This window comes from Mycteria americana, chromosome 5 (assembly GCF_035582795.1).
Source record: "Mycteria americana isolate JAX WOST 10 ecotype Jacksonville Zoo and Gardens chromosome 5, USCA_MyAme_1.0, whole genome shotgun sequence".
In the NCBI taxonomy this organism is placed as follows: Eukaryota; Metazoa; Chordata; class Aves; order Ciconiiformes; family Ciconiidae; genus Mycteria; species Mycteria americana.
Window position 1 is genome coordinate 21639860 of NC_134369.1, and position 10240 is coordinate 21650099.

A 10240-nucleotide genomic window follows, 5' to 3' on the forward strand; every position below is an offset into this window, starting at 1 on the left:
ATTGGAAAATTTCTTAGTTAACAATTTGGGTGAAAAGTTTGGATCAACTGTTCTGGAGATTCCTTTCTCAGCAGAGTGTGAGAGCAGGCTGTGAGGAGTTCAGTGCTGCAGTGGTCTGGGGTGAGTCTGGGGGTAAGATGTTTTCTTTACAAAATATGTTGTTCCTTGTAATCCTGAAGTTTTTACATAAAACACTGTTCCCAAAGTGATAACCAGTAGTGTTGCATGGGTTTGCCAAGCTGTGGATTTGTTTTCTGTTTTGCATTGGTAGATAAAATTGTGGTTTACCTAACCTTGTTTTCCTCTCTGTCTCACTGCAGGCATCTCTTGTGGAAAGTCCATGATTAGCTCCATGAGTCTCATGGGAGGAAGCAGTGGTGCCCCCTTATATGACAGAAACCATGTTACTGGAGCCTCTTCAAGTAGCTCATCCAGCACTAAAGCCACTTTCTACCCACAGGTATGTCTTGAAAATATACCTGTGAGTTAGAGATCTCCCACTTCTGAAGAAAAGGAAGATGAAAATTTGTGCTACTAACTAGAATGTAAATAACGGTTGTTCTTGGGTGTTACTGTTTATGATATACAGGCTCAGTCCAACACCCACTGAACTTCACAAAAGGGCTTTGTTGTAGTCCATCAGGATTACACAATGCTATATGGTGTCTAAAATGTTTTGTTATTAGAGCGATACTCAGCTGGGTTGTTTCTGGGCACTTTTGTTCTTCTGTCTTGACTCCCTTGGAGATGCCACCTCCTTTGTTCTTTGTAAACTCTGATGTCAGTGGCCCAATGACATTTTGCACTGCCTAATGCTGCAGGTACACGCAGAATAAAAAGACAAATGACGCAACAGGACTGGAATGCAAATGCATAAGAAATAAGCTTGGTTTGCTGTTTAGATAAAGTGTCGATTGTTGATTCAGAAAACCAAGTGCATGCACTGGGAGAAAACACTAGTACCAGCAGAGCTTACTTTGCTTGGGTTTTTTCAGCTGTAATTTAGCTCCATTTCTGGCTTTTAACTGTTGGAAGTGACAGAATTTTAGTCCCCATATCAGAGTTTCATGAATTCAAAGATGTATAGTATGAATGGAAATTATTCTCTAAGAATATGTAGGAGAGACATACAAAGGTTAGTTTGCCAGCATTTTGCCATATGACGGGGTTTTTTCTTAGTGCTTCTGAGCAATACATACATTCACTCTTCTGTTCACACAAGCTTGCAGAGTCAATTTTTCAGTAGTATTTAATCAGGAGCCCACATACTGTGGGGATATATGTGCATTTGTGTTTACATGTAAACTGTTATGCATTTTGATTGATAGTGTTTTGACAAGTGGCAAATGTGCTCTCTTTCCCCTTTAAGAAGGACAAAGATGGAAAAGAGAGGCTTGTGAGCTTAGCTATTGATAAGGTAAAATTGGTTACTTATTTCTCGCATTACCTTCTCGATTAAGCCATCAAGAAGCTAGTCACAGCTAGCAGATGTTTGGAACTCAGCAGCCCTCCTAATTTAGCTTGTCTCATGCTTCGCCAATGTCTCTGTAACATGCTGAACAATTTCATGCTAGTACCTGAGTGATGTGTCAGTGCCACACTAAAAAGGATGAACAGAAAAAACTTAGCTGAATTTACGTAAAAAGACCCTTACTTAAATAAATCTTGAAGCCCAAGAGCTGATCTGCCTGTGCCATTCTGTGGGATCTGTGTTGGCTTTCTGGCCTAAGCTAATATAACTGTTACTGGGAATTCTTCTTCCACACTTTCCAGTCTGGGCTATGTCAGCCAGGGCCTGCAGAGATGATATCAGCCTTTCCTTCAGGGAAGGCATGCTGGATTCTTAGAAGGAAGCTGTTGCAAGGGCTTTGTTACATTAAAGTTACTGCTTAATTCAAATATTTTGGTCAGTTCTACCTGGTAGCTAATTACCCAACTTTAGGTTAATAATAAAAAGGAGAGATCTGAGCATCTAGTTGTCTTGCCTGTTTTGTTTTGTTTTGTTTTGTTTAACACATCTTAGTGGTACTGAGAGATGGCCCAGTGAATAGAGACTAGGAAAGAATTGATGTCAATGGAGTTATGCCAGTTTATATACCTGAGAACCTGGCCACAGGCATCCTGGCTGACAATCTGTTTGTTGTATTTAATCTGAATGTGAAGTAGTGTTGATGCAGCTCAGGGTGCTAGTAGGAGAGAATCCAGAAGTAGCATGCAGTGCTCCTCCAAGGAAGAGGATTTCTGGAGGATGTCTTGGGGCAATTACTCATCGTTCCCCACTGCTGGCAATGGGTGGTTTCAAGCTTGTCTCCCTCACATGAATCTGGATGGAGGGCTTGTCAGTATTAGTAACAATGAGCTCAACTCGATGGCCAGGAATAATTTTGCTAGATGCTGCACAGTGAGGACCAAAACAATGATCTCCACTCCAGAGATTTCACAGTATTATTATGAGAGAAGAACAGAGGCAGAGGAAGGTTGCTATCATGGTCACGGTGGCAGGCCATGCCTTGGCAGAATGCCTAGGACAGGCTGCGTACAAGATGGTCACATCAGTAGCAAGGCCCCACCATCAACAGCAATGCTGTAATTTTCCACATTAGAAGGGATGAAGTGCTCTCCTTGGTTTTAGGCCAATGTCCTGCTGGCCATGTCAGGGGTTCTGTTTCCTGCTAGGGGAAGAATCCTAAAGGATTCTGAAGCATAATAAACTGTTTTCCTAGTGTGAGGGTTACCAGCAACCATGTATCTGCACACACAGGCTAGGGCAGACTATAACTATTTTTTAGCTTTTAGGCTCTTTGCATTGTGAACTGTAGCAAAATGATATGTTTACAGAACAGCAGTAAAAAGGAAGTATTCAGGGAAGGATGGAGTTGTATTAGTTATAGTAAAGGAACTTGGCCTCCTGACCCTACTTTTGACTGGGGGTATGTTTAGGGGCTGGGAGTGGAACAGACTTTATTTCCATTAGCATCTGCTGAGGATTATATCAGTCCAAGGAAGTGCACTGAGATTCAGCAAAACTGGGTCTAATTTCCAGCTTTACATAATAATGGATGTGGCAAGGAAGAAAATTCCCTGTGCTGTGAGAACTTTGAAGACCTGCAGTGTACCTAAGCTGAGAGTAAAGTCTCATAATGAAATTCCGTAATCTTTAAAAATGCATTCACCCACCCAAGCAGCAAGGACAGGAAAGTAAAATAAGGATGAGTGACAGGGTGAAGGCATAAATAATATTTGCAAAATAAGTAAAGTCGTAGAATTAACCCAAACTTTCACACTGCTTTTTCCTATTCTTCCTAGATCTTGAACCCACCTCCTTCCCCGGCTACTGATCGCTCCCTGTATAATGCAGAGATGTTTTATTCCTCAAACATTACTTCAACCACGAGATCTTACAGGTACAGCTCAGATAAAAAGGTTTGATAAATCTTCTATTGATCTGTCCTTTAGTTTTGGATCTTAAACAAAATGTTCTTGTTCAGACTTTACCTTGTTTAAAAAAACCTTTCCCTCTTTTAATAAATGACCATTCAAACAGAGGTTATGCCAGTTTTGATGTTAAACATTGGCTTTGTGTTCTTATTTTGACACAACAGGGTTTAGCGCTTTTCAATACAGCGTTGCGGAGTAATAATGCAATATATATAGGTTATATTGCTATGTAACAGTCACTTAGCATCCTGTATAGAGAAAGTTGGTGTTTTCTGTTCAGTTCCTCAAGCTTACCTTAAAACTCTTCGGTGAGTCAACCTGTTTGTTAGTGATTGGGCTAAATGGTCATGGTGATCTCCTCTGGCTGGTCAGGGGCTGGAAGAATGCACTGCTAGGTGAGGGTAGTTGTGCCATTCAAATTTAACACAGTTCAGGTACTTCTTGGTGGGTTCCTATGAAAACCTGAATTAAAGCTTACATAGTATTAATGAGCAGGCATCTTGACTGAGGACACGGAGCTGTTCATTTTCAATCTCTTTCTTTTTCTTTCTTTTTTCCCTGGATTACAACTAACGTATGTGCTTTTTTTTTTTTTTTTGCAGGCCATACCTTATACGAGGGATGGCTCCACCCACAACCCCATGCAGCACAGATGTTTGTGACAGTGACTATACTACTAGTCGGTGGAAAGCCAACAAATACTATATAGATTTAAATTCAGACTCAGACCCTTATCCCCCTCCACCCACACCTCGCAGTCAGTACATGTCAGCAGAAGAAAGTTGCCCTCCGTCTCCTGCCACAGAACGAAGCTATTTTCACCTCTATCCCCCTCCACCCTCTCCTTGTACAGACTCCTCATGACCTCAACAGAAGGAACTTTTCCTGTAAATATTTTAAAATATGAACAGATTTAAAATATATATTTTATGATTTAAAAATAAATTGGGGTGGGAATTAAAAAAAAAGAAATGTGAATAAAAATGGGTGGGAGGGATGGGGCTGTGAAAAATTGTACAGAGGAAGAATATTTATAAAATTGATTTTTTTAACTTAATTTCCATTCTTTTGTGCCATATTTGCCTTTTTGAAGTCATGAAAATGACTCAGTCTCCAAAGGATTTGGGGAGGGAATGCTGAGCCTTTTTGCATTTTTAAGTCACCTTTTTACATGCAAAGTGTATGTAATTCTTTTTATTAATGTGGGACAAGAAAGTGAAGTGGCTTGTGGGAGGAGGAGTCTAAAGAAAGATGTAAGTTTATTCGCAGAAAAGAAAAACACGTTTAAATAAAATTGTCGGTATCTCATCCCTTCACCACCACTGGGAGAAGACATGCAAAGATCACAACCCTCAGATGCTCCTGATTGCAAGTGAGCTGAATGCTTCCCAGCAGAACTCGTATGCTGAGACCTGGATTTCAAACCTCCCTCTCCATTTGTTTAGCATTGAACTGGACGAACACTTCTTGTGGCCAAACCTTCCAGCTTAACTAGGCCCACAGGCATCATGCCCTACCTCATGTCAGTGCCACTCTGCCCATGGCCAATTCTGGAACTGATTCAAGCTAAAAAAGATAACAAGCCCTAAAAAATTTGGTTTAGCTCCAATCAGTTCCCCACTAGACTGGGTGAATGGTAGCAGAAGCAGTTGTACTGCCCTATGGGTGAGAGCAAGGGGCAAGTTTAAAGTGGTATTTAAGCTAAGAGAAATGCCTGACAAACTGCAGATTTGGTCAGACTCGCCATTTTAATTGTGATGGAACCAAGCTCCTTCATCCTTCCTTGTGAGGCTTTGATGACTGTCTGGGAAGAGGCTGTGATATTCAGCTGCTTCTCAAAGTACACTGCTAGTTCTCTTTTTCCCAAAAGTCCAGTAATTCACTGTGCCAGGTCTCCGAGATGTTCACCTGTGTTGACTTGATCAGAGAATTGCTTCATCTCTAATGTTCATTTTCCGAAGTGGGATGATATGGTCAGTTGTATTCATTTAAATGAGGAAAGTTGTTTGTTTTTTAATTGGTGTTTGTAGAAAATAGTATTGCATAGCTCAAAACAAAAACATCTGCCATTCAGACAGTTTAGTCAGATCTCATAAAAATTTGCCACAAAATTAGTTCAGGTTTAGAAATAGACAGAAAAAGCATGGGGGAGGAAGGAGAGGAGACAAATACTTCTTTCCAATTGTCTCGAAATTAAAAAGATAAACTCTCATACAAACTGCTGTAACCTAAGGACATCATGATCAGCAAAGTGCTCATGTCCCCAACTCCTACCAAAAAACCCCCTTTGGGAATGGGGGGCTAGGATCAGTCCCTTTCAAAATGCAGAAGATAAATTTTTGGTTTGATTGTTCTCTTGCTGTAACAAAAGGGATTGGGTATTGTATGGCACTTTATAAATTCAGCTCTGGTGATGATAATATGAGTGCTTACTTGGGACAACTGAGGGAAGTTCTGAATATGCAGATTCGCACCTGTTTCTGCAGCTGCTGAATAACAGATGTGTTGAGCCTTTGACAGCCTAATATTGTTCGCAACAATGAAAACTTTTTTCTTGTTTGAACTTAAATTGTACTTGGTTTTGGGTCTTTTTAGCAAGTTATTTGAGAGCACATCACAGGAACCCTACAACTCTGGGACAGAGGTCTTTGTTGTGGTGGTGGAGGGGCTGGGACCACAGTGTTCTGATCCAGTTTGTGTTTTCAGACTTACTAGTCCAGATCTGTTCTTCCTATCTACGTTGTTCAAGGATAGGATTTGTGCTGTCACTGGTGTGTTACTAAAACTCTTAAATTAGCTTTTACTACCTTCATGTCTAAATTTTCACTTGAGAGATTGAGCACAAAGCAGCCCACCATTTTTCATGGAGAAAAATACAGAATTGGAGAATACAGCATTGGAGTTTAAGAACGGGTTCTTTCCTCATCCCCTATCAACATTAGTGATTCTGTAGTATGCCAAGAGGGACATGGTCATAGTCTGTTACTCTTAGAGTGACTTGGCAGATCTCTGAACAAGTGTTAATGATTTGGTGAAACAAAGCAATTCTCGTGTGATCATGTTTCAGTGAACTAAATTAGGAATATAGATCCATAGGATATTTTATGTACCATATCGATCATATAAAGGAGTAATTGTTCTGCTTTACAGCAGTTGGTAGTCCAATTTCATATGTAAGTCCTATCATATGTAATTTTGTGCATGGTAACTATTCACCATTTATATTGAATTCATTAGTTTAGTTGTTTCATGTTACAGTTCTGGCTTACAGACATACTACATTAATTTTCCTATATTCCTGTGATGGCACTGGATGCAAAATTACATGGTTTTTTGGTTTTTTTATTAAACCACTGATCTTTTTAAAGAGCCACAACTATAGCAACCCTAACCATTTCATCTGAAGACTTGTATCCTATTACAAAGTATGGAGTTGAGTCAAAGAAAATTAGCATTCTTGCTGAGAGCTAAACTGTCTTAAGAGTCCAATTCTTTTGGAGCTTAGGTATTCCGAAGGAAGGAAGCACTTGGTGAATGGGGTGAATTAAGCATGTACATTTTGATTCCAGTTGGACATTCATTGCCTCTTGCTGTGAAACTGCCTCCTTTGAGGCACCTGAAGTTTAGTGATAAGAATCTAAGCCCCACATGGCTCTATAATACTGACTTTAAAAGCCTCTTCTAAAAAGAATTTGTATACAAATTTAGCATCTTAGCATTTAAATACTAAATATTATTTTTGATTGCTGTAGACTATATACTTTAAAAGGATTACTGCATTCCTTGGTGCTAGAAAAGACCAGAAAGAAAATTTGAGTGACAGGAGTTACTTCTCTCCAGAAATATCCTCAGTATGCTCTTAGTGGTTTCCATCCTGTAAACTTTCAGGCTAAAATGTAGAAAATAGATGCTATTTTCTTCTAGATCAGGATGAGAAAAAGAGTTGCAGGGAATTAGTGAATGCATATGACAGGTTGTGGCAGTTCAGGGCTGAATAGGAAATGAGTGGGGGAAAGTTGTATTTTGGTGAGGTTTAGGCATAGTTTTAATAGTGCAAAAGTTTTCTGTGAGAAAGTTGACTGAAATTTTATAAGAGTTCTCCCCTGAGAACCTGCAGGGGGATGCATATGATTGGATTACCTGTGTGAGCTTGTGAGTATTTGAATCAGTGTTTTCAACCACTATTTTCTAAGCCCAGTATGACTGCATATTAGCACTTGAAACAGCTCAGGGTGTAATATAGAACTGTGTCTGGAGAGCAGCTAGTAGTGGGCAAATGATACGGTTGATTCTGTGTTACATTTAAAGGACAGATGTCCTAGCAGAGAGCAGCTTACTTGCCTTCCAGTGCAGTCATGAAAACAGCTACTCAGGTGGTTTTCTCTTTTGTAGAATTTGTCCTATCTGCAGGACAGATGTAGCAGGAGTGTGAAGCTGTAAGGTAAATGGACAAGTCATGATCTTCAACAGGGAAGTATTCTTTAATTTCAGGCAGAAGTTTTGTGTAAATTATAGCTTGACTTCACTTCAGCTAGACTGGTCAACAGCCACTGCACCCTGAAACTTGCAATGGAGGTAATTAATTTGTTAATTATTGCTGGATGATTTTGAGGCAACTTCGTTAGCACTATCCCAGCTGTCTTACTGGTTCAGGTTTTCTCTGTCTGGACAGATCACTAAAGAGCACTTAGGCTAAGAGTAAGCTAAATCTGTATGTATGACAAATAATGGGGTTTTTATGGATAGTGTCATAGTACAAAATGCCCCATTTCTAAAAATGAGACTGTGCCATTATCAGCATGTTCTAAAGAGGAAGGCAGAAATGAGTGGAAACAAGTTTCTTCTTTTGGAATAATGGGTTTGTTTTTCAGTAATAAACCTTGATCTCTCTGGTTTGCACCTTTGCACCCTAAAAGTTCTGATTCTTTTCAAAGTAACAACAAAATGGTCTCTTCCCTCAACACCTGTTATACACACCTAGGATGGGCCTTCTGGAAATCTCTGGGCCCATTTATCCTAGATCTATTTTCTGTCTGATATCTAGAAGGTCATATGCTAGATCTAGGACTTACCATGTTCTCCCCATTTTTATGCCATCTGGTGCCTTTTGGATTCTGGGGCTTTTGAAATTCTGGCGCTCTGTGCACAGCGGTGAAAAAGGATTTGGAAGCAGGAGCACTCAGTAAGGGCTGGTCACACTGGGCTGATGTGCCAGTCACAAGGATGTTCCTCCATTGCCTGCAGGGTCAGATCCCTTTGCTAGGGAGAGCTCCTGTGCTACCCTTCATCAGAGCCTCTGGAGCACATTGTACTACTTCATGAGTGTGGTCAGTCAAACCTCACAAAAGTTGTGTGTCCTGTTTGCTTCAAGCATTTTTGGAAGCAAATCTTTTCTGATGTCAGTCATTTTGTTGGGTATATGTTGTGTCAGTCCAAATGAGTAGCTGTGCTCATAATTGTACTACAAGTGATATCCATTAATGTCAGGAAATGAAAACAGAAAGCAAGCATGTTCCCAATAATTAATAACACACAAGAGTGCCTGGCATGGAGCCCTGAATTAGGAGAGCGTATTTGCTGTTACAGTGCTGAAGGACATTTTATAAAAGTCCATGTTTGGACAGAGCCTTAGACAAGCCACAGTCAAAGACAATAGTCATTTACAGATCAGTTACTCAGTTGTTTCTATGTTTTTATTATGATTCCATTATGAATTATGTGTGCAGTCCTCACTGTAAATTTGGTTTGTCTGTAGAAGATTCAGGGAAGGCTGTATCCTAAATTCTGAGAGTTGTCTGCTGGTTCTGCTGCTGTTCCCTTAGGTATTGCAAGACTTCCTGTTCATCATTAAATGTAAAAACCCTTTTCTTCAGCTATTTAAGTTTAGCTAAACAGCTTAAGGTGTTTACCACATGTTAAAAGAAATACTAATATACATAGATATTTTCAATCCTGTCATGCCTTCTAGCTCTCCTTCCTGAGAACACTTACTCTTGTTTTTGTAAAGGGTATTTTATTTTAATTTGTTTATTTTGAGGTTGGCCAACTATGCTGTGGGCCTTTTCACATAAGATTGTACTCCCTGGAGGGAATAAAGGAAAAATTGGCAGCTGATAGGAATGATGGAAACCAGTCTGATACAAATGGCTTCTGCATTCCACAACAAAATCCTTCAAAATGCCATGTCCTGACATACTGACAGTGCTCCCAGCCACCCATGACAGCGCTCCCAGCCACCCATGACAGCAAGCTGCCACATCCTGGCTGTTCCCAGCATGAACTATGGCCCTTGTTGCAGCCCACCTTTGGAGTCAGGTTCTGGGTTCTCTCCAGCCAACACAGAATCCTGGTGGATGGAAGACCACAATGGCAATTCCTAAATGGGTCATTCTATATTGACAAAATATGTGCAGAGAATGTACTTGGAAGGACTTGCCAGAGGAGAAAAGCCAGTTTGACAGCTGCTGTTGAGTGACAGACTAATTCACTGGCATTCACATGAAAAGCAAGTATCCCACTGACATACCTTTCTCTAAATAAGACAGACGCTAGTCCTGTGACAGCATTCCCAGGGTAGCTGTGTTTGACAAAGGGAGCAATACTCCAGTTTGATTTGTACAGAGATCCTGCAGTGTGTAAATAAGTACGAAAGTATTTTGGTTGCAACTACAAACACAATAGTTGTAAATGGAATTCATCAGCCTACGGAGATAAAACAAAAGCTGTTGAAAATGGGAGGACTGCTTTGCTCTTCATGTGAAATTTGGAGGGCATCATAAACAAAACTCTAACCCAGACCACG

General features: G+C 40.2%; 1 protein-coding gene across 3 annotated transcripts in view; it reads left to right on the top strand.

Moving 5' to 3' along the window:
* The window catches only part of LRP5 (LDL receptor related protein 5), a 170418-nt gene extending 160761 nt beyond the window's left edge, over window positions 1-9657 (top strand). For all 3 annotated transcript variants that reach the window (XM_075502419.1, XM_075502420.1, XM_075502421.1), the window contains exons 21-23: window positions 321-460; window positions 3307-3404; window positions 4041-9657. In XM_075502419.1, the coding sequence (XP_075358534.1) occupies window positions 321-460; window positions 3307-3404; window positions 4041-4302 (500 nt within the window). In that variant the 3' untranslated portion in view covers window positions 4303-9657. The remainder of the gene's footprint in view (window positions 1-320; window positions 461-3306; window positions 3405-4040) is intronic.
* The last annotated feature ends 583 nt before the right edge of the window (window positions 9658-10240 follow it).